Source organism: Hyperolius riggenbachi, chromosome 1 (genome assembly GCF_040937935.1).
Source record: "Hyperolius riggenbachi isolate aHypRig1 chromosome 1, aHypRig1.pri, whole genome shotgun sequence".
Taxonomy (NCBI): Eukaryota; Metazoa; Chordata; class Amphibia; order Anura; family Hyperoliidae; genus Hyperolius; species Hyperolius riggenbachi.
In genome coordinates, this window is record NC_090646.1 from 131,803,519 (window position 1) to 131,829,349 (window position 25,831).

At 43.1% G+C, this 25,831-nt stretch overlaps 1 protein-coding gene across 1 annotated transcript in view; it reads right to left on the reverse strand.

Moving 5' to 3' along the window:
- The window catches only part of SCFD2 (sec1 family domain containing 2), a 628,477-nt gene that overhangs the window by 17,300 nt on the left and 585,346 nt on the right, over positions 1–25,831 (reverse strand). Inside the window, exon 8 of the mRNA XM_068278557.1 lies at positions 1,150–1,269. Within this exon, the coding sequence (XP_068134658.1) occupies positions 1,150–1,269 (120 nt within the window). The remainder of the gene's footprint in view (positions 1–1,149; positions 1,270–25,831) is intronic.

A 25,831-nucleotide genomic window follows, 5' to 3' on the forward strand; every position in this document is an offset into this window, starting at 1 on the left:
TTTTTAGCTGCACAGAAGCTAAGCTTTGCCCCATCAAAGAAATCTGCCCGGGCATTTTTTCCCTGATGCTGTGCAAAGCATGATGGGATTTCTGATGTTGTTGTTGTTTTAGATGCCTAGCGCGTGCAGCTGGGAGGGGTGATCAGGACACAGGACAGTTGGAACTGTGTCTCATGCTCCCTGTCACCTCCTTTCAACCAAAAAGATGACTGCCCCCATGAAATCACAAACATTTGCCTGCTCTTTTAAAACAGGGTGGGTAAGAGATTATATTACCCTTCTATTTTAATTAACATAACTAATGTAACTTAATGATAGTATGTTTGTTTAGGATGAAGTTCCCCTTTACCAACACAGAGTTTATATGTTCTCATGTTCACGTGGGTTTCCATCCACATCCCCAAAACATATTGATTAGTTAAATGGTTCCCGCCAAACAATTGTCCTTAAAGTGAACCTCCGGATTAAAAATCGACTCAGCAGCACTGAAAAGGCCTGGTGTTTCTTTAACAGTTTCACGGCATCAGAACTTTGTTTCTCTTATACAAGCCTCATTTTTAGCTGCACAAAAGAAAACTGCCCGGGCTTTTTTCCCCTGATGCTGTGCAAAGCATGATGGGATTTCTGATTTTGTTGTTCTCCTTCTGCTGTTTTGGTGCAATTTTTTTTTTTTTTCCATTTTGAATTTGACATTTGAAGCCTAGTGTGTGCAGCTGGGAGGGGTTATCAGGACACAGGATAGTTGGAACTGTGTCTCCTGCTCCTTGTCACCTCCTTTCAACCAAAAAGATGGCTGCCCCCATGACAAAGATGGCAGCCACCATGAATCACAAACATTTGCCTGTTCTTTTAAAACAGGGTGGGTAAGAGATTCTATTACCTATCTATTCTAATTAACATAACTAATGTAACTTGATGACAGTATGTTTGTTTAGGCTGAAGTTTCCCTTTAAACCATTAGGGACATTATGGCTGGGGTAGGGATTAGATTGTGAGCTCCTCTGAGGGAAGTTTGGGGTCATCATAATGGTTGAGGCAAAATGCTGTGGAACATTGTTAGCGCTATATAAATACACAATAACCACTACTGTGCCAATGCCTGAGAGGTAGCTATAACCTACAGACACACTTCCAACACACGCTGGTTACCTGTACTCCAGGCTTCAGAGATGCTACAAGGTCTTTCACCATTCGAACTTCTGAGACTGTTACTCCACCAATCACAAAAAGGATGAGGAGGGGGGCATCTGCAGGATGTGGTCGGCTTACCTGGACATGAAAAAGCAACAACGTCAGACTCTTGCTACACCGCTATTAAAGCATTCCTATTTTTATATCTTGCAGATGATAAGCACATATGGGCAATACCCTCCCCTGGTGTTTCTTTACTGTGCATTTTCTGGAAGAACAACATGTATTTGTCATTTGCATTTTGTATTTATTAGTACTGTGCATGAACTATATTTGCATTTATGTCATTTATCAATGCTTATTCTTTACTCTGAAATATTGGCATTGATGTGGGGTAGTATAGCATTGTGGATGCAACTACAAATTATAGAACCTCCCTTCAAATCATTGATTGTGCCCTATCACATAAAATCGAGTTCCCAATCCAACCCTCCCTTCCTTCCCATGACCTCTGGGGACATGTAGCAAGTATAGCCATCAAAATGAACTCTCCCCACTTGCCACCATAGCACCCCCTCCTTCTGCCCCAAAACACACATGGCCACCAATCCCTCCTGTCCAATGACTTCCTCCTTCCACCCCATACACAGTGCAGTTTATCCCTCCCATCATAATAACAAGTTTGGCCACCTATCACAAACCACTATGACAAGTGTGGCCAACATATTACCCTCACATAAAAAGTGTGTCCGGCATATCCCCTCTCCCCTTCCCAAAGAAAAAGTGTGCTTAAAGAGACACTGAAGTGAAAAAAAAATGATGATATTATGATTTGTATGTGTAGTACAGCTAAGAAATAAAACATTAAGATCAGATACATCAGTCTAATTGTTTCCAGTACAGGAAGAGTTGAGAAACTCCAGTTGTTATCTCTATGCAAAAAAGCTATTAAGCTCTCCGACTAACTTAGTCGTGGAGAGGGCTGTTATCTGACTTTTATTATCTCAACTGTAATTGAACTGTTTACTTTTCCTCTGCTAGAGGAGAGTTCATTACTTCACAGACTGCTCTGAAAGACTCATTTTGAATGCTGAGTGTTGTGTAATCTGCACATATTATAGAATGATGCAATGTTAGAAAAAACACTATATACCTGAAAATAAAAGTATGAGAATATTTTCTTTGCTGCTAATCTTCTAGTAATTATTCATAGTACACAACCAATTCATTATATCATATATTTTTTTTCGCTTCAGTGTCTCTTTAACCACTTGCCGATACCGCACGTCGGCAAAGTGGCAGCTGCAGGACCAGCGACGCAGTTCTGCGTCGCCGGCTAATTAATCAGGAAGCAGCCGCTCGCGCGAGCGGCTGCTTCCTGTCATTTCACGGCGGGGGGCTCCGTGAATGGCCTGCGCGCCGCCGATCGCGGCTCGCAGGCTAAATGTAAACACAAGCGGAAATAATCCGCTTTGTTTACATTGTACGGCGCTGCTGCGCAGCAGCGCCGTAAGGCAGATCGGCGATCCCCGGCCAATCAGCGACCGGGGATCGCCGCCATGTGACAGGGGACGTCCTGTCACAGGCTGCACAGGACGGATAGCGTCCTGTGCAGCCCCGATTACCAGGGCTGCCAGGTAGGAGAGGGGGAAGCGGAATTTCGCCGCGGAGGGGGGCTTTGAGGTGCCCCCCCCCCGCCAGCCACACGCAGGCAGGAGAGATCGGACCCCCCCAGCACATCATCCCCCTAGTGGGGAAAAAAGGGGGGTGATCTGATCTCTCTGCCTGGTGTTTGATCTGTGCTGGGGGCTGTAGAGCCCACCCAGCACAGATCACAGAATTCAACGCTGGTCCTTAAGGGGGGGTAAAGGGTGGGTCCTCAAGTGGTTAACTTCTCTCCCCTCATCCCCAATAACAAGAGTGGACAGCATATCCACACCTTCCCCTCATAAAAGTATGGCCAGGATAACTAACCCCCCCCCCCCCCCATCCACTTGCCAGTCCCCCATCATTAAATCAAGTGCTCCATACCTAAAAGATCAGGTAACATCAACCTGGTGGAGATAAAATAATCAGGTATTAATGCATTGGCATCTCATGACCCATAGGGTGGCTCAGATCACAAATTCTGGATCTCCAAATTGTTTCAGGGGGTATAATACCCCAGAAGCATATCAACATATATGGTGCGAGTGTAGACTAGTTAAAAAGTACTGTACTGGGGAAGAAATTCCAAATGGATCTGCACATTACTATTAATTAAGGGATCCCTAAGAATCCAAGTTAGAGACACTCTTGGGCAAAATAATTGAAGGTATATATACCTGCAAAATGGGTGCCAGAAATAGCACCTAGTACGATATCTGTAAATGTATTGATATTCTACTATTGGACAGTGGCAATGCGGATATTAAAATATCTGTAAATGTTATCAATATATTTTTATTGTTAAACCTAACCCTATTCTCACACAAGCTCTCCCTCTACCAATGCCTAACCTTAACCGCCTTCCCCCACCGATGGCGAACCCATAAATGAGCTCCCCATGTTGCCTAACCCTAACCTACTACCCCCCACCGAAGCCTAACCCTAACCTACCACCGACCACTGATGCCTAACTCTAACCTACCACTCCCCACTGATGCCTAACCCTAACCTACCACCCCCCACTCATGCCTAACCTTAACTGACCTCCCACTCATGCCTAACCCTAACTGACCCCCCACTGATGACTAACCCTATCTGACCCTCCACTCTTGCCTAAACCTAACACCCCCCCCCCCCTCCCCGATAGCCAAAATATATTGTGCACTCAAAGCTTGGACACTAACAGAAGTTTGGGTGCCAGAGGCGCCCGCTATTTGTAGCTGCAGTTTGTATAGCAGGCGGCTTCAGCGCACATTATTTAATTTTAAAAGCTGATATTAACATGGGCACCTATGGGGCACCCAAACTTATGCGGTGCCCCCGTCGCCCAAATTTCACATATTAATATGTAATATTTAGTAAATAGGACATTTGGGCGCCAGAGGTACTGCTTGAGCTTAGGCCCCGCCTCCTTGCACCCCAGATAATGCCACATATTCCTAGCCTTGCAGAAAGCCAGGATAGAAAGCGCACTCAGTCACCTTCTCCACTCCCCCCCTCCTCGCTCTGTTCCATTTCTCTTATATCTTTACATATCTTTATATTCTTAGGTTTTCTCCTCTTTTTGTCAATGAACTTTCTTCAAGTAATTTAAGTCACAGTTGGTTCACTTAGCGTTATTAAACCTATGCTATATATATAGGACTAAATACATGTGCAGTATGTACTGTTAAGTGTTTTTATCATGCATAAACTGGTTGACCTCAAAACGTAAGCCATAAAGTGTAGTTACTCAAGGTTGTTCAGAAATATTGTATATTGTATATAAGGCTAAAGACTGTGATTTACATGTTTCTTTGATGCACCAGTTACTTTTCATAGCTCACCTTTATTTTATAAGTTGTCAAGTTCAATTGCTTTTTTTTACAATAAAAAATATTGAAGTAAAAAAAAAATGTTGAATATGTGCAGAAACAGAAAATTAGGACGCCCGCTAGCAGCGGAAGATTGGGCACCACAAATTTTGGCATTGAGGGGAAATATTGGGCGCCTATGGCGGCACCCAAATTTTTTTTAGCATTTTTCCGGCGGATTAGCAGCAGAGGGAAGTTAAGGCTAGCCGTGGGGGTTGGGGGGTTAAGGTTAGCCGTGGGGATGGGTAGTAAAGGTTAGCCATGTAGGGGGTGGTTAAGGTTAGCCATGGGGGGGAGGGTTAAGTGTGAGAATAGGGCTATGTTTAGCTATCATGGGTGTAGCAATTACGCCATCGCAGGGGGGCCCAGAGGCTTTGGGGGCCCCCTTCCTCCTCCTTCTCCCCAAGCACAAGTACTACCAATTAGCAAAAAAAACCCCTCCCTGTTCGCTCACAAAAACCATGTGCAGGAGCAGAACACTATGCTGCCATTCACTGACTCCTGATCACGTGACCCGCATGGGGTTCGGGGACCAAGGGGGCCCTATGCTATCATTTTTGCAGGGGGGTACTATTAAGTTTAGTTATGCCCCTGTTAGCTTTAGTAAAATTGGTATTTATTATTGATATTTTACTATCATTTAAACTGCAAAAGTGAAATATCAATACATTTACCAATATTCTATCGGCTTTACTGGATGCCCTTTTTTGAGGTACCCGCATAACATGTGCAGTGGAGTGCAGGCTGTTTACCTGCCCCAGCATTGGGTTTGTTCTCCTCTTTACTGTCTTCTATGGCTACTGACACACAACTCAGTACACCTACTGTAGCGCATCAAGAGCTGTACAGTGTTGTGTATCAGCTGCTGACTTCTGCCAGAGAACAGACCGCTGGAGCAGGTGAATAGCCTGTGCTGCACTGTGCTAGTCTGCATTTGAAAGAAGACACCAGCTACAAGGAAAAGTGGGTTTGTTCATCCAGGTGGGAGTTGAATATTGCAATACATAATGAAAATAAATAACAGGCATTTACAGGATGGTAAAACTCCACTGTTGCAGAGTAAAATTGCAGGTTGTTCCATATGGATATTTGTGTGACTGGATCTCTGTAATGATCATAGTATATGTCTTGTTAATTACAAAGTCTAGAACTTGCAGAGAGTCAGATGGAAAACATAAGACGGCCACGTGAATGCCCAAAGGCAGCAGGCTCACATGCCTTCTATAGACCGATCATTGTGATGGTGACACATACTACAGAATAAGCCGTACCTTAGCTTTGGCTGCTAATAGCTGAATTTCACCTCAGAACTGTCAGCTCACAAACAGGCTTCAGGATAACGGACTGTGTTCTTCTTTCACAATGATGTGCTCACATATTTTCAGGATGTACGGGCACAGAGTCTCACTGTAGAGATCTGTGTACATAGCCAAATTGACCATCGTTGTGAGGCAAAGGAACCACTGCTGCATTGCAGTTTTCCAAACAAAGCATATTGTATTCTACTTGTGCCTACAGAGCAACAAATGCTTTAAAAACCCCAATGCAAGCACAGATTTTTACTTGAATTGATGTTTTGTTAAATTAAACAGCTAATTTATTTGTTTTTTTAAATAGTATAGTTGGTAGCGATCTTAATCTTATTAGTAGCTCCAACCCTGGTAATGGGCCGCTAGGCACACTATTTTTAATGAGCACATTGTTGTAATGCTGGGAATACAGATTATTTTATAATCCGATCGATTTTCAATTAGTTTTTCCGTTTAATTTCCCGCTCGATTCTCCAATCTTTTCTTATCTATTTCCATTAACTTTTAGAAGAAATCGTTCAGAAAATCGATCGAAAATAAGATCGGATATGTCTGAAATTATCTATTGAACCATCTATCTGCTGAAAAAACGTATGGTGTATTCCCAGCATAAGATGCTGCCAAACCCCCATCCAATTGTTATCAGAGAAAGATAAAAAAAATCACTGATATTTTCAGAATTACTCACATAAACAAGCATGCAAGTATATAATGACCAGCCAAAACATTACAACCACTTGTTAATACTGTTCAGTTGTTATATCAGCAAAAAGTTCTGAACTGTCAATACATGGGTTCTATAAGACTTCTAAAAGTCTCCTGTGGTATCCGGATTGAACTTCATCCCACACAGTAGCCGATACCCCTTTCTCACGAGAAGTCTTTACCCTGTCTCAAACGGATAATCAGGAGCATTTGTATGGCTGATACTGTGGCCCCTGATGAGTCATTGTATGACGAAACCGGTAGGGCGGAGCCAAGGCCTACACACCAAGAGGAGCATACGGAGAGGGGATGCGGGACGCTGCTATCTTCCTGATCCAGAGATGGTGATATTTATGCTGTTTACTTGTTTTCTCATGTACGGGCATTACTGGTTTTAAAGGTTGTATTAAATAATACGGTTTTACACATGATCCTTCTTGTTTGAGCCCTAGATTATGTCCAAAGCATATTAACCTTGATGACGGCAACATTGAGCATTTAGCAGTGTGGTGAACTGGATGTGATACCTGCTGTGTTTTGCTGCTGGTGAGCAGGGATAACTAGGGGGGGAGTGCTTGATATAGGTGGTGTCGGGCATCTTACCTTGATTTATACATATACACTGCTCCCAGAGTGTGACTGTCACTAAAAGGGTGCTAATCTCTTTTGTCAGAACATATTACACTATATATATCTTTTGTTCATTAAGGTGCAATATTTGATTGGCCCCTGGAATCTGGATGTAAGGATCAAGGGACTGAGCGCAACTATAGGGAATATTGATACTGTGGTGAAACACCTCCCACCGTGTGATGTCAGGGCCATGGCGCTGACAGTATCCTGACTGATATGATGGGGTATTGCATTGTGGGAAATAGTGTCTGTTTCTAAGTGTCAAGCCAGCAGTATCGCTCTCTCTCTCTGCATATCCATATGAAAAAAAAAACAACCCTTTAGCCAATCACATTGTTAGTAGGTGTGTTTATAGATAGTGGTACTTGGTGCTGTTTTTTTTTTCTACTGGCAGTAAAGATGATGATCTGTAGGGGCTCAAGTTGGATCACACATCATGAACCAATTGCAGTGCAAATATCAATCATTTATTGATCTGTCATCTATTTTTTTTACTTCTCACATTGCAGTATATTGATTTTTATTCCCCTACTATTATCTTTCAGTAAAGTTCAACTACTGTACTATAAATAACAAGGTGGGGCCTTCATGAGTGTATGAGAGGAATCGGCGCAGGAGACTTGGGCGCAGAATACAGTCTGTATGGCTTATCCTGCTCCTGCACAAATTCCCATCAATATTAAATACTATTCCCCCTCCAGGCCGCCATGGATGGTAGGGAATGAAATAATTTGGCTTCCAGCAATTGCTGGAGGACGAATTATAGTGTTTTATAAGTAACTTCAGCGCCGGCTTCTGACAGCGATGAAGTTACTCACTGCTGCGTCCAAGTCTCCTGCGCTTGAATGGCAGTGTTTGCTTCATGAATCAGTAGCTTTACTGGTAGAGTAGAGTGTCGTGAGTAGGCAGGCCAGCTGACATCCTTTTTACAGTTCATTGCCAAGGAGTGCTTTTGAAAATAAAGGAGATCTGAGGTTCCCCCATGTGGAGATGTGCTAGTCCAAAACCTGCTGGTAAGAGGTTGGAAGCCATCAGATTACTAATACCGGTAACTACTTTAGACTGTAAGCCTTTTGGTAGGGCCCTCCCCATTTGTGTATCATACCTGATTGTGCACTCTACCCACAGAATAACGGGAACCCAGGGGCGTAACTAGAAATCACTGGGCCCCCCTGCGAAACTTTGGATAGGGCCCCTTCCCACCAAGAAGGCTGGGCACTGTACACAAGAGCCTGATGCACACTGAATAAGGACTGTCTACAAATCTTTGGCTGCAAAACTTTGTATGCTTCCTTATCAGTGACTGAGCAGATGCAGTCATTAGAACAATTGTGCAGAGAGCAGAAAGCTTCTTCTCTCCTTGCCCATGGTTGTCAGTTTCTCAGGACAGGCCCCCTTTGGCTTCTGGGCCCCCTGCGGCTGCATTCCTTGTATGATCTGGCATGGTGTAACTTGTTGCCCATTACCTGTATTGTGTTGTCTGTCACCCCCCCCCCCCCAATTATCATTGTCTATAATCATATTTATTGTACAGCGTTGCGTAATATGCTGGTGCTATATAACCTAAGTAATAATAATACTGGGTGAGAGTGATAGCTACACAGGAAATAAGTAATTTGCAGTTCATTTTACTCTGGCGAAAATATACATCTAACATATGTATTTTAATTGTTACAGTTTATTTGACATAGTGTCACATTTCTCCAATGCCACAACATAGAGTGGTCCAAAGTGATGGAGGAATTGTAACGCAATGAAAAGATAGACTTACTTCTCAACTGAAGTTGTTTAAAATGCATGTGCAGATGTTTAGCATTTGTTTTCCTCCACTTTTAATTGTTAATCAGAAAAGTTTGAGTGCAGACAGGGAAAGGCTGTTCCAGATGGTACTCTCACCAATGCCAGTGCTGTTAGAGAAGAATAGTGCCATCTGTGTTCGTAAGATGTTGGAGCGGCTGCATAATTACTTGGCAACTATTTTCAGCATGTTAATCTCAACTGGGGTGAAGGTGACAGCTGTGACTCTGACTTCTCCTTGGACTCCGCACAGGCAGGTGTATAACAGCAGATAGCAAAATAGCATAAACTTCAATTCTAGTCCAGAGTGGTCCCATCTATATGGACAGAAATGGTAAAATATTGTTTTCCAGTCCCCTCTGTAATTTCCCAGATGCTTGAAGGCTGCACAGCAGACAATAATGGCAGTATTTGTATAGCGCCTTTCTCCTGTCGGACTCAAAGCGCGTGCGAGGCAGCCACTAGAGCGCACTCAGTAGGCAGTAGCAGTGTTAAGGAGACTTGCCCAAGAAACTCCTTACTGAATAGGTGCTGGCTTACTGAACAGGCAGAGCCGAGATTCGAACCCAGGTCTCCTGTGTCAGAGGCAGAGCCCTTAACCATTACACTATCCAGCCACTACAATGAGAGGCAACAGGCTGCAGTCACACCTGTAGGTTCCCTATTGGCCTATGCAATGCTGCAAGCAGCAGCCATAGGAACGTTTCAAAATTATGCAGACTGAGTGAGTTTCTGATATTATGGGCAGTTTATTAACTGGTATCGGCTGCTTCCATATTTTATTTTTACCCTAAATGTGATTTTCAACATATCCTCTTCAAATTATTTTTAGTATTGCGAGGCCCCTTTTACACTTGCATTGCAACAAGTGTGCGTTGTTTTACCCTGTTTTACTGCAGAGTAACGCAATGGAAATGCAAGGCAATGGGGCCTAGGGCACTTAAAGCAGTACTGTAATTAAAAAAAAAGTTTAAGAGTTTAACTTGTTTAATTTAACTGGGGCTTCTACCAGCCCCCTGCAGACATCCTGTGCCTGCATCAGGACAAAATGATCCTCCAGTCCCCCACAGCGGCTTGCTTCCGTTTTTTGCGACTTTAATGTGCGCTTGGCCGCTTGCATCCTCGCTCCGGCTGACGTCGCCAGGTGCTCCCTGCTACCACCAGGCCCACGGTGACAGAAGTATTGTAAGTCAATGGGCAACGCATACCTTTTAAAAAGGTTAACACCAGAGTTGTGGCGCACATGCGCACAATGATGGGATTACGACGGTGATCCCCTGGAATCCCAGTGACAGACTTCCTATCCAGCGGGGTCTAAAGTTTGTGAATTTGCGCATTGTGGTGGGGATAGAAACAATAATCATTTCTCTAGAATTGGGCCTTAACAATTTTTTGGTGGATTGACTTATGCAGTTAGGGTCATCATCATGCTGCTTAAACCAGCTTTCTAGACTTGCGTTCATAGATGGCTATCTTGTCATTGTTCTGTGGAATTTGTTGGTAACACTCACAATCCATAGTTCCATAAATCATGCCAAAACAGTAGATGGCTAGAATTGTAGTAGAGTCTTTCCCCTTCCATCCCTGCCATATAGCGCATTATTCTTCTGTGTTCTTCTGATGGTGGACACATGAACAATGACATTTGCCAATGCATGAGAGCCCTTTCATCTCTTACACGGTACCTCAGGGTTGTTTGAGAGCTCCTGCTGGAACATTACATGCCTTGCTCTTGGTGTGATCTTTTGTTGCCTCCATCTGTACAACATCTGCCTGACAGGACTGGTGGAGTCCGGATACTTCAATAATAGACTTGTCATTACCAGCCTGGTGATAATCAATAGATGTTCTTATTTTGGGTCGTCTAACTGCAGAAGTTTGAGCCACATTTCTATCCACAAACCTAAATGGTAAAGTTAATTTTTATATGATAAAGACCTAGATTACTTTTCATTAAATAAGACAGAGCCTTTCACACTCACACTCATTAAAATCTCATTGACTCAAACACCTGACACTAATTTCCTCTTCATATCCTCTTCCCACACACACAAATATGTATCTTTGGGTCATTTTCCTCAATAAATAATAAACAAGCATAATTGTTTTGGACTGTTTTGGTCACATTTGTACAACAGATTTTAAAGGGCTCAGTGACTTTTGAGAAGTGCTGAAAGCAAGCCAACACATCAACACTCCCTGTGCGTACTTGTCTGCAATCCTCTTTTTGTCAGTTCTGGTTACGTAACGAGCACATCCTGCTCCCTCACCGATATGGAGCCTCTGGGCACTGGTGTACACATCTAGTACAGCCAAACACATGAGCCTGTGGGCACTGGTGTACACATCTAGTACAGCCAAACACATGAGCCTGTGGGCACTGGTGTACACATCTAGTACAGCCAAACACATGAGCCTGTGGGCACTGGTGTACACATCTAGTACAGCCAAACACATGAGCCTGTGGGCACTGGTGTACACATCTAGTACAGCCAAACACATGAGCCTGTGGGCACTGGTGTACACATCTAGTACAGCCAAACACATGAGCCTGTGGGCACTGGTGTACACATCTAGTACAGCCAAACACATGAGCCTGTGGGCACTGGTGTACACATCTAGTACAGCCAAACACATGAGCCTGTGGGCACTGGTGTACACATCTAGTACAGCCAAACACATGAGCCTGTGGGCACTGGTGTACACATCTAGTACAGCCAAACACATGTCATTGAAGTGTTCCTGCTCTTTGGGTAAATTAATCATTGCTCTGCTCAGGGCTTAATTGGTTCTCTTCCTGAGAAAAACATGAACAAGTTGCTGCAGTTCTTATTCGGGTTGAGCTTTATATTGTAGTGTTCTATGGAGAACAATACTCCAAAGCTCCGTAGCCTTTAGGGGGTAAAAACTAATTAGGAATAATCTGGGCTTACATCGAAACTATATTAGCCCAGCACTAGATGTATCCAAAATGCTTCATAGAGACATCACTGGTGCTAATTCCATGATAGGATGTTTGCATAGCTTTCTGGCAGCAGCTGTGTATTTATTACAGTGATTAGCATCAAGGCCGAATTTATACTTTTTTCGCCCGTGGGCCAACTTGCAGCTTTCCTTCCATGTGCAGCACCACCTCCTATACATTGCGCAGCCCTCTATTTTATATGTCTAACATTCATGTATAACAACCCATTCTGTTTTATACAGGGCCCTTGGGCAACAGCTCCCTATTTCCACGTGTTGCTCCTTATTTGCAACCTCTGTATTTCATTTGCTGTCTCTTCTTCCATATGCAGCAATCCCTCTTCCATGTCTAGCTGCCCCTTGGCCAGCTGCTGCCCAATGCCCGGGCCTTAGTGGCCTTTCTAGAAATCTGGCCCTGATTAGCATAAAGCTTCCTCCATTAGTAAGATGTATGCTAATAAGGAGTATGGGTGGGGCTGGATAGTCTCAGCATGGTACACTATGGAAATGATTTGATGAGGCATTTCCACTGGGAATCTGACAATTAATTCAACAAACCGGGAGAGGGTCACTACAATGAGAGCACAAAAAGGGAGTTAAATGGAATGGGAGCATGTCGTAGGATAACTGTAATGAAGGGGATGGAAAGAGCAAAACAAGGGAGTTATCAATAGAATTAACTATTAATACTTTCCCTTATTAACCTCTTCTTCTCCATTTTTTTGTAATAAAATTTATTTCGTTAGTGTTTATACAGTACAAAGGGACAACAGGTACACAAAACAGGAAAAAAAAACTTAAATGTAATTTACCACAAACATAATTTAGGGGTATATGTTTAAAAGCTATATTGGTCTTAGTTTTTCCCTTCTTCCCTTAATTTTTCATTTAAAATGAAGACTCAAAATAAGCTTAGCCCACAAGGTGTACACAATGACTGGGTGATTAATATACTTCCACCATATTGTGAAGCACTTCACAGAGTATACAGGAATATTCACAATTCTCCCTGCCCCCAAAAGAGCCCCCAGTCTACTATCCCCACATACATAATCACACAGGAGGCCTAATTTTCCTAATTTGTGCCCAAAATGTGCAGCATGGTGGTGTAGTGGATAGCTATCTTGTCTTGCAGTGCCGGGGGCCTCCCTGGTTTGTAACCCAGCCAGGGCACTATCTGCACAGAGTTTGTATGTTCTTCCCATGTCTGTGTGGGTTTCCTCCGGGCACTCTGGTTTCCTCACACATTCCAAACCATACCGGTAAGTTAATTGGTTTACCCCTAAACATAGCCCTAAACTGCATGGACATTTGGCCATAGTAGGGATTAGATTGTGAGTTCCTCTGAGGGAAACTTAGTGACTTGACTATATATACTCTGTAAAGTGCTGCGGAAGATGTCAACACTATATAAATACTATTAATAATAATTGCCTGATGATGGAGCTGCTGGAGGAAGCCCAAGAAATAATGGGAAAATACAAACTCCATACAAACTCTCAGCAGACTAGAGTTTCAAAACATGAGTGCTAACTACCACAAGACTGAAGGTAGTCTCCTGTCATCGTGGACACACTCCAGGCCTCAAACGTAAGCCTAGGTTGTTGCAGAGACAGAAGGGTGAACTCTCCTTAGTGAGGTCCAAAACAACAATGAAACATGACATAGTTTCTCCTTCTTTGCACAGAAAAGAAAGTTTGTAATTTTCTTCAACTTTACTATATAAACCTGATTCACAAAAGCTGGACTGGTAAAGCTTTAACATTTGTTAATGATATTGTGTAAGTTACGGAAAGGCTCCAATAGACCCCTGATATCTTATTTCTCTAAAGCGTGGTACACACCATGCAATTTCCCATTAGATAGATGGGTCGAATAGATTATTTCCGACAGGTCCGATCTGATTTCCGACCGTTTCTCTGATCAATTTGCATAGAAGTGATCAGAAAATCGATTAGAAAAATCTGACCGGATCTGTCAGAAAGTATCTATCGACCCATCTATCTGATGGGAAATTGCATGGTGTGTACCAGGCATGAAGGCTTAAAGAGGAACTGTAACGGTAAAACGTCCCCTGGGGGGTACTCACCTCGGGTGGGGGAAGCCTCAGGATCCTAATGAGGCTTCCCACGCCGTCCTGCGTCCCTCGGGGACACTGGTGTACACATCTAGTACAGCTAAACACATGAGCCTGTGGGCACTGGTGTACACTTCTAGTACAGCCAAACACATGAGCCTGTGGGCACTGGTGTACACATCTAGTACAGCCAAACACATGAGCCTGTGGGCACTGGTGTACACATCTAGTACAGCCAAACACATGTCATTGAAGTGTTCCTGCTCTTTGGGTAAATTAATCATTGCTCTGCTCAGGGCTTAATTGGTTCTCTTCCTGAGAAAAACATGAACAAGTTGCTGCAGTTCTTATTCGGGTTGAGCTTTATATTGTAGTGTTCTATGGAGAACAATACTCCAAAGCTCCGTAGCCTTTAGGGGGTAAAAACTAATTAGGAATAATCTGGGCTTACATCGAAACTATATTAGCCCAGCACTAGATGTATCCAAAATGCTTCATAGAGACATCACTGGTGCTAATTCCATGATAGGATGTTTGCATAGCTTTCTGGCAGCAGCTGTGTATTTATTACAGTGATTAGCATCAAGGCCGAATTTATACTTTTTTCGCCCGTGGGCCAACTTGCAGCTTTCCTTCCATGTGCAGCACCACCTCCTATACATTGCGCAGCCCTCTATTTTATATGTCTAACATTCATGTATAACAACCCATTCTGTTTTATACAGTGCCCTTGGGCAACAGCTCCCTATTTCCACGTGTTGCTCCTTATTTGCAACCTCTGTATTTCATTTGCTGTCTCTTCTTCCATATGCAGCAATCCCTCTTCCATGTCTAGCTGCCCCTTGGCCAGCTGCTGCCCAATGCCCGGGCCTTAGTGGCCTTTCTAGAAATCTGGCCCTGATTAGCATAAAGCTTCCTCCATTAGTAAGATGTATGCTAATAAGGAGTATGGGTGGGGCTGGATAGTCTCAGCATGGTACACTATGGAAATGATTTGATGAGGCATTTCCACTGGGAATCTGACAATTAATTCAACAAACCGGGAGAGGGTCACTACAATGAGAGCACAAAAAGGGAGTTAAATGGAATGGGAGCATGTCGTAGGATAACTGTAATGAAGGGGATGGAAAGAGCAAAACAAGGGAGTTATCAATAGAATTAACTATTAATACTTTCCCTTATTAACCTCTTCTTCTCCATTTTTTTGTAATAAAATTTATTTCGTTAGTGTTTATACAGTACAAAGGGACAACAGGTACACAAAACAGGAAAAAAAAACTTAAATGTAATTTACCACAAACATAATTTAGGGGTATATGTTTAAAAGCTATATTGGTCTTAGTTTTTCCCTTCTTCCCTTAATTTTTCATTTAAAATGAAGACTCAAAATAAGCTTAGCCCACAAGGTGTACACAATGACTGGGTGATTAATATACTTCCACCATATTGTGAAGCACTTCACAGAGTATACAGGAATATTCACAATTCTCCCTGCCCCCAAAAGAGCCCCCAGTCTACTATCCCCACATACATAATCACACAGGAGGCCTAATTTTCCTAATTTGTGCCCAAAATGTGCAGCATGGTGGTGTAGTGGATAGCTATCTTGTCTTGCAGTGCCGGGGGCCTCCCTGGTTTGTAACCCAGCCAGGGCACTATCTGCACAGAGTTTGTATGTTCTTCCCATGTCTGTGTGGGTTTCCTCCGGGCACTCTGGTTTCCTCACACATTCCAAACCATACCGGTAAGTTAATTGGTTTACCCCTAAACATAGCCCTAAACTGCATGGACATTTGGCCATAGTAGGGATTAGATTGTAAGTTCCTCTGAGGGAAACTTAGTGACTTGACTATATATACTCTGTAAAGTGCTGCGGAAGATGTCAACACTATATAAATACTATTAATAATAATTGCCTGATGATGGAGCTGCTGGAGGAAGCCCAAGAAATAATGGGAAAATACAAACTCCATACAAACTCTCAGCAGACTAGAGTTTCAAAACATGAGTGCTAACTACCACAAGACTGAAGGTAGTCTCCTGTCATCGTGGACACACTCCAGGCCTCAAACGTAAGCCTAGGTTGTTGCAGAGACAGAAGGGTGAACTCTCCTTAGTGAGGTCCAAAACAACAATGAAACATGACATAGTTTCTCCTTCTTTGCACAGAAAAGAAAGTTTGTAATTTTCTTCAACTTTACTATATAAACCTGATTCACAAAAGCTGGACTGGTAAAGCTTTAACATTTGTTAATGATATTGTGTAAGTTACGGAAAGGCTCCAATAGACCCCTGATATCTTATTTCTCTAAAGCGTGGTACACACCATGCAATTTCCCATTAGATAGATGGGTCGAATAGATTATTTCCGACAGGTCCGATCTGATTTCCGACCGTTTCTCTGATCAATTTGCATAGAAGTGATCAGAAAATCGATTAGAAAAATCTGACCGGATCTGTCAGAAAGTATCTATCGACCCATCTATCTGATGGGAAATTGCATGGTGTGTACCAGGCATGAAGGCTTAAAGAGGAACTGTAACGGTAAAACGTCCCCTGGGGGGTACTCACCTCGGGTGGGGGAAGCCTCAGGATCCTAATGAGGCTTCCCACGCCGTCCTGCGTCCCTCGGGGGCACTGGTGTACACATCTAGTACAGCTAAACACATGAGCCTGTGGGCACTGGTGTACACATCTAGTACAGCCAAACACATGAGCCTGTGGGCACTGGTGTACACATCTAGTACAGCCAAACACATGAGCCTGTGGGCACTGGTGTACACATCTAGTACAGCCAAACACATGTCATTGAAGTGTTCCTGCTCTTTGGGTAAATTAATCATTGCTCTGCTCAGGGCTTAATTGGTTCTCTTCCTGAGAAAAACATGAACAAGTTGCTGCAGTTCTTATTCGGGTTGAGCTTTATATTGTAGTGTTCTATGGAGAACAATACTCCAAAGCTCCGTAGCCTTTGGCTTTAGGGGGTAAAAACTAATTAGGAATAATCTGGGCTTACATCGAAACTATATTAGCCCAGCACTAGATGTATCCAAAATGCTTCATAGAGACATCACTGGTGCTAATTCCATGATAGGATGTTTGCATAGCTTTCTGGCAGCAGCTGTGTATTTATTACAGTGATTAGCATCAAGGCCGAATTTATACTTTTTTCGCCCGTGGGCCAACTTGCAGCTTTCCTTCCATGTGCAGCACCACCTCCTATACATTGCGCAGCCCTCTATTTTATATGTCTAACATTCATGTATAACAACCCATTCTGTTTTATACAGTGCCCTTGGGCAACAGCTCCCTATTTCCACGTGTTGCTCCTTATTTGCAACCTCTGTATTTCATTTGCTGTCTCTTCTTCCATATGCAGCAATCCCTCTTCCATGTCTAGCTGCCCCTTGGCCAGCTGCTGCCCAATGCCCGGGCCTTAGTGGCCTTTCTAGAAATCTGGCCCTGATTAGCATAAAGCTTCCTCCATTAGTAAGATGTATGCTAATAAGGAGTATGGGTGGGGCTGGATAGTCTCAGCATGGTACACTATGGAAATGATTTGATGAGGCATTTCCACTGGGAATCTGACAATTAATTCAACAAACCGGGAGAGGGTCACTACAATGAGAGCACAAAAAGGGAGTTAAATGGAATGGGAGCATGTCGTAGGATAACTGTAATGAAGGGGATGGAAAGAGCAAAACAAGGGAGTTATCAATAGAATTAACTATTAATACTTTCCCTTATTAACCTCCTCTTCTCCATTTTTTTGTAATAAAATTTATTTCGTTAGTGTTTATACAGTACAAAGGGACAACAGGTACACAAAACAGGAAAAAAAAACTTAAATGTAATTTACCACAAACATAATTTAGGGGTATATGTTTAAAAGCTATATTGGTCTTAGTTTTTCCCTTCTTCCCTTAATTTTTCATTTAAAATGAAGACTCAAAATAAGCTTAGCCCACAAGGTGTACACAATGACTGGGTGATTAATATACTTCCACCATATTGTGAAGCACTTCACAGAGTATACAGGAATATTCACAATTCTCCCTGCCCCCAAAAGAGCCCCCAGTCTACTATCCCCACATACATAATCACACAGGAGGCCTAATTTTCCTAATTTGTGCCCAAAATGTGCAGCATGGTGGTGTAGTGGATAGCTATCTTGTCTTGCAGTGCCGGGGGCCTCCCTGGTTTGTAACCCAGCCAGGGCACTATCTGCACAGAGTTTGTATGTTCTTCCCATGTCTGTGTGGGTTTCCTCCGGGCACTCTGGTTTCCTCACACATTCCAAACCATACCGGTAAGTTAATTGGTTTACCCCTAAACATAGCCCTAAACTGCATGGACATTTGGCCATAGTAGGGATTAGATTGTGAGTTCCTCTGAGGGAAACTTAGTGACTTGACTATATATACTCTGTAAAGTGCTGCGGAAGATGTCAACACTATATAAATACTATTAATAATAATTGCCTGATGATGGAGCTGCTGGAGGAAGCCCAAGAAATAATGGGAAAATACAAACTCCATACAAACTCTCAGCAGACTAGAGTTTCAAAACATGAGTGCTAACTACCACAAGACTGAAGGTAGTCTCCTGTCATCGTGGACACACTCCAGGCCTCAAACGTAAGCCTAGGTTGTTGCAGAGACAGAAGGGTGAACTCTCCTTAGTGAGGTCCAAAACAACAATGAAACATGACATAGTTTCTCCTTCTTTGCACAGAAAAGAAAGTTTGTAATTTTCTTCAACTTTACTATATAAACCTGATTCACAAAAGCTGGACTGGTAAAGCTTTAACATTTGTTAATGATATTGTGTAAGTTACGGAAAGGCTCCAATAGACCCCTGATATCTTATTTCTCTAAAGCGTGGTACACACCATGCAATTTCCCATTAGATAGATGGGTCGAATAGATTATTTCCGACAGGTCCGATCTGATTTCCGACCGTTTCTCTGATCAATTTGCATAGAAGTGATCAGAAAATCGATTAGAAAAATCTGACCGGATCTGTCAGAAAGTATCTATCGACCCATCTATCTGATGGGAAATTGCATGGTGTGTACCAGGCATGAAGGCTTAAAGAGGAACTGTAACGGTAAAACGTCCCCTGGGGGGTACTCACCTCGGGTGGGGGAAGCCTCAGGATCCTAATGAGGCTTCCCACGCCGTCCTGCGTCCCTCAGGGGTCTCGCTGTAGCCCTCCGTACAGCCGTGACGCAATATTTACCTTCCTGGCTCCTGCGCAGGCGCTCTGATGGCTGTCGGCTCCGAAGTAGGCGGAAATACCCGATCGCCTCCGGCGCCTGCGCAGTAGAGCGGACTCGACGGAGATCGGGTATTTCCGTCTATTTCCGAGCCGAATGCAGCCACAGCGCCCCCGCTGGAGCCAGCAAAGGTAAATATTGAAATTACAGTCGGGCCTGTCGCCGGCTGTTCAGAGGGCTGCAGCGAGACCCCCGTGGGACGCAGGACTGCGTGGGAAGCCTCATTAGGATCCGGAGGCTTCCCCCACCCGAGGTGAGTACCCCCCAGGGGATCTTTTTCAAGTTACAGAGTCTCTTTAAAGGAATACTATCGATTCACATATTTTTTTCAATTGACACGGAATTGTTTGGGAAGTGCTGCTAAGTACTGGTGTATACATTTTAGTAGCAACTTCTTTGTTTACTGTTAGCAAAATACTTTCAAACTTTACTGACGCCAAAACTGACAGCTGACTGAGCCATGAGGAGAGGGGAAATTCCCCTCACACTTGATCAGTTAACTCTATGGGCTTGATTCACAAAGCGGTGATAACTCAGTTATCACGCCTAAAAGACTTTAGGCGTGATAAGCCGTGCAAAGCTAAATTATCACCGATTTGTGCTGCTCTTCGCGCGAAGCTCCCGCGCGCAAAGTCCCATAGGGCTCAATGGACGCTGCGCGCGAAGCACGGTACGCGCGCAAAACTTTGCGTGCGGGAGATCGCGCGAGTTTCTTCTTATCACGCCTTAACTGAGTTTAGGCGTGATAAAGGGCTTTTCACAGGCGTGTAAACACTTTGCACCGCTTTGTGAATCAAGCCCTATGTGTAGCTCTGTGTGTGACAGACAGAGAGAGCTCCCAACAGCTGCAGATCCTGTGTCCTGTGTTTCTGACTGACCTGTCTGAAGAGAGCAGAGGAAATGTAACTAATTCTCACAGCATTTGATACTGTTTTTGCTTTCAGAGTTTGATATGTTTGATATTTGCTTTCTGTAGTCTGATATGCAACTCTGGCTGTGCATTGAAGCAGACACCCCTTCTGCAATTGATTTGTCCCAATATAGCTAAATCCTACCCTCAAATTACAGTTTTTGCCTCTGATATTTAACATGAAAAGTAGGAAAATGTTTACACAGCTACTTAGACATTATTTGCACACTGTCATTTTAGAACACTTGGGTATCAATAGTATTCCTCACTGGTATTGTTTTTCTCACTGGTTTAGGCTGCCCCTAGACCTTGGAACTCCCTGCCACACCCAATCAGGCCAGCTCCATCCTGGAAGCAGTTAAGTCCAAATTGAAAACCCACCTCTTCAGTCTGGCATTTATGAACACCTGACTATTTCCTCTGTAAGACAGTCCAGCCTGCAACCCTGTATTGATCTGAGACACAACTATGCGCTTTGAGTCCTATGGGAGAAAAGCACTTTACAAATGTTACTGTATTGTATTGTTTATAGGTGTTAATGATCTTCAGGTCTCTAATGTGAATTACAGAAGGCCTCCAGTATCTGTTTTCTTCTATACATGAATAGCCTTCTTGCTGTTATACTTTGTTATTACTTTGAGTACTGAGCAGAATTAGATACAGTGGTGTGAAAAACTATTTGCCCCCTTCCTGATTTCTTATTCTTTTGCATGTTTGTCACACTTAAATGTTTCTGCTCAACAAAAACCATTAACCATTAGTTAAAGAAAACATAATTGAACACAAAATGCAGTTTGAAATGATGGTTTTTATTATTTAGTGAGAAAAAAAACTCAAAACCTACATGGCCTTGTGTGAAAAAGAAATTGCCCCCTGAACCTAATAACTGGTTGGGCCACCCTTAGCAGCAATAACTGCAATCAAGCTTTTGCGATAACTTGCAACAAGTCTTTTACAGCGCTCTGGAGGAATTTTGGCCTACTCATCTTTGCAGAATTTTTGTAATTCAGCTTTATTTGAGGGTTTTCTAGCATGAACTGCCTTTTTAAGGTCATGCCACAACATCTCAATAGGATTCAGGTCAGGGCTTTGACTAGGCCACTCCAAAGTCTTCATTTTGTTTTTCTTCAGCCATTCAGAGGTGGATTTGCTGGTGTGTTTTGGGTCATTGTCCTGCTGCAGCATTCAAGATCGCTTCAGCTTAATGCCGAACAGATGGCCGGACATTCTCCTTCAGGATTTTTTGGTAGACCGTAGAATTCATGGTTCCATCTATCACAGCAAGCCTTCCAGGTCCTGAAGCAGCAAAACAACCCCAGACCATCACACTACCACCACCATATTTTATTGTTGGTATGATGTTCTTTTGCTGAAATGCTGTGTTACTTCTACGACAGATTTAACAGGACACGCACCTTCCAAAAAGTTCAACTTTTGTCTCGGCGGTCCACAAGGTATTTTCCCACAAGTCTTGGCAATCATTGAGATGTTTTTTTAGCAAAATTGAGACGAGCCTTAATGTTCTTTTTGCTTAAAAGTGGTTTGCGCCTTGGATATCTGCCATGCAGGCCGTTTTCGCCCAGTCTCTTTCTTATAGTGGAGTTGTGAACACTGACCTTAATTGAGGCAAGTGAGGCCTGCAGTTCTTTAGATGTTGTCCTGGGGCCTTTTGTGGCCTCTCGGATGAGTTTTCTCTGCGCTCTTGGGGTAATTTTGGTCGGCCAGCCACTCCTGGGAAGGTTCATCACTGTTCCATGTTTTTGCCATTTGTGGATAATGGCTCTCACTGTGGTTCGCTGGAGTCCCAAAGCTTTAGAGATGACTTTCTAACCTTTACCAGACTGATAGATCTCAATTACAGTACTTTTGTTCTCATTTGTTCCTGAATTTCTTTGGATCTTGGCATGATGTCTAGCTTTTGAGGTGCTTTTGGTCTACTTCTCTGTGTCAGATAGCTCCTATTTAAGTGATTTCTTGATTGAAACAGGTGTGGCAGTAATCAGGCCTGGGGGTGACTACAGAAATTGAACTCAGGTGTGATAAACCACAGTTAAGTTATTTTTTAACAAGGGGGGCAATCACTTTTTCACACAGGGCCATGTAGGTTTGGAGTTTTTTTTCCCTCACTAAATAATAAAAACCATCATTTAAAACTGCATTATGTGTTCAATTATGTTATCTTTGACTAATAGTTAACGGTTTTTGATGAGCAGAAACATTTAAGTGTGACAAACATGCAAAATAATAAGAAATCAGAAAGGGGGCAAATAGTTTTTCACACCACTGTATGGATGACAGCATCTAGAATTCAGCATTGTGGAGCTGGACTGACAACCCAGGGGCCTTCTTTTCCTTCATTTACACACTTCTGTAAAAGTATATTCTAGAAAGAAATGAGGGCCTGCAACAGTGCACAGGATGTATGTTAGTTGTGAATTACTCTGTGACAGGTGCAGAAAGTGCACTGCTCAGTCTGCTAAGAGAGTCACAATGCATCAACAGAAATACAATTCCGAAGCATTATAAAAAGAAAAAAGAAAAGAAAAAACTGTTTTGCTTTGAGCACTACAAAAATAGTGGCAGCACTACAGGGATCAATATACAGTATATTGTAATGTCTCACATAATTGTACAGTGCTGCTTAATAGGTTGGCACTTTATAAAGTTTAATAATAATATTCAGCAAGATTTTTGCTTGTCTAATGTCTACTGATGCAAGGTAGACCACGTAATCAATTGGTATCTGAAATATGTAAATCATTTACCTGAATTGTCACTAATTTAATGTGGTATGCCTAACATTTAAAGAGAAACCGTAACCAAGAATTGAACTTCATCCCAATCAATAGCTGATGACAGCCTATGAAAAATGAAACAACTCTGAGGTCCTGACATCACACTGTGGGAGCCTTGTTGCATTATGGGAAACAGTGGCGTAGCTTAGGAGCTGTGGGCCCCGATGCAAGTTTACATGAGCCCCTCCCCAAGCACTCCATACATAACAATTGATATGTTGCACCAAAACCTGCCAATGGCAACTACAGTGTCAGAGGTGCAAGAAGGGAACAGTGAGCAGTTTGTTAATGATTACCACTATTCAAAGTATCTATAGAAGTGATTATTATGAACACAGGACCAATAGAGAGCTAATACTGCAATTCAGGGAGGGCCCTAAGGGGCCCCTCTGGCCCAAGGGCCCCGATGCGGTTGCTACCTCGGCACCCCCTATTACTACGCCCCTGATGGGAAATAACAGCTGTTTACAACTGCCAAAAAAAGCAAGCAGCATCTCCTTCCAGTGACATCACCTGCCAGCAGTAAAAATGTCACCATGTAATAAATGTCAGAATAAAAATCAGGGGGAGGAAAGATTTTACAATGGGCAAACACTGACTAAATCATTTATACATAATTATTGTAAAAATTAAGCACTTTTTATTAAATTCCTCTTTAAGGAAGGCCAGTACCATAGTCAGACCCTTAATAAGGAAACTTGGGCATTACCTTGCACATAAGTTGTCCTTTCAGTTATAACTGACAGGTACTGATTTAGTGTAAAAGGGCCCTAGCTGAAAGGACAACTGATGTGCAAGGTAATGCCCATGTTTCCCTGTGGCTCAGTTCACATTACATGCGTTTTAACTGTAAGCTTTTTCACAATGCACTGCTATGGAAAGTTAAAATTCGTTTTTCAGCGTATAGTGTAAAAGAGGCCTAAGGGTCCTTTTACACTAAACCAGTGGCCGTCAGTTATAACTGAAAGGGCAACTGATGTGCAAGGTAATGTCCATGTTTCCACATTGCCTCTTTCGTGCTGTACACTGAGAAACTGAAAGCTTTTTTCACAATGCACTGCTATGGAAAGATAAAACGCATCTGTTTTTCAGTGTATTGTGTAAAAGAGACCTTCGAGCACTAGAAAAAGCATTGGCAATGTGCAAAGTACAGTAACCAATCAAATTGCAGTTTGTTGCAGGAATATAAGACAAAGCTGAATTCTGAAATGTTTACAGTAATATATTTAAAATGTTGCTATTTCTATTTCAATAAATGTAACTTAACTTAAATAAAAAACACAAATAATTGTGCTCAACAGTTGACGTATTTAGCGCAGCCACGTCTATTGGGGCAAGCCGACCTGCACTGGTTTTTCCACAAGAAGGAAGCTGCATAAGGCTGTGTGTACGTGACACAGCACTGTGCATGTCTAGAAGCAACTAAAAAGTGAGTGGCATAGAACGTTTGGTATTTCTGTAAACTGACAGAATCATTTAATATCGGTTTCATATTTCCCACTTTTGGGATTTTAAATACATACTGCCATCAAGCACAGAATGTGTTTGATGTTAATTACTGTAAACATCAAGCCTACTGTACTGGCAAGTTATCAGTTCATCTGTGTGGTACTGTGAGTTTCTAAATAGGAAAAAGCTTGGATGTCAGACAGCTATCGCCAATTACTGCCACTGAAACATGTGGGTGGGCGAAAACCTGACACGTGTATACAAGCCATGTATTACATTACCTACATAATAAGAGAGGAGCCTCTGATTACACCTAGTGTGCATTCATCTTCTTCACACTGCTGTGCTAACCATTTCTGAGGTGAACTGAGACTTGCAAAAACACCACCAATTTCTTACACAGTAATTGAGGCATGTTCTGTATATAATGACCGTCCTCTGTGTGGTGTACTTTCATTGTGCGTCCAACTGCCCCCCCCCCCCTCTTCCCCCAGGGCTCTGCTATCCCCCATTAAAAAAGCACCAGGCTAGCGTCACGTAGATTGTCGCTAGCCTGCTATTTACTTCAGCCTGTCACTCACCACCGCTCCCCCGCCTCCTGTATTACACGGCTCCCCCGCCTGTGCCGATTGCCTCCCCACCTCCGTAAGCCGATTGGAGGAAGCTTATGGAGGCGGAGAGGGAAGGGACACAGGCGGGGAGCCGCGCTATACAGGAGGTGGGGGAGCGGTGGTGACTGACAAGCAGAGGTAAATAGCAGGCTAGCGACAATCTGCGTGTCGCTAGCCGGGCGCTCTTTTTAATGGAGGACAACAGAGGGGAGGGGGGGGGGGCTGGACGCACAATGAAAGGACACAGAGGCTGGTCATTGTATACAGAACATCCCTCTGTGTCCTAATATGATTTCACAAACCCACCTCAGGTTCTCTTAGGCTAATGGGAGTCTTTCAAAAGGAAACATTTAAACAGATATTTACCTAAGGAGAGGGAAGGCTCTGGGTCCTAATGAGCCTTCCCTGTCCTCTCCCGGTGCCCTTGGTGCAGCACTGGCTCCCAGAAGCCAGGCGGCTCCATACTGCGCACGTGCGAGCTCTCGAGCTCCCGAAGACTTTCCAAAGTCAACTTCACCAGAGGAGCGAGCAGTATTTGACCAAATTAGTCAAATACTGCCCCCAGAGCCTTCCCTCTCCTTAGGTAAGTATCTGGCTTTTTTCTTTTTTTTTCCAAACTCAGCGTACCCGTGGTACAGTACCCATGAGAACATTTAGCTTCATTGAAGCAC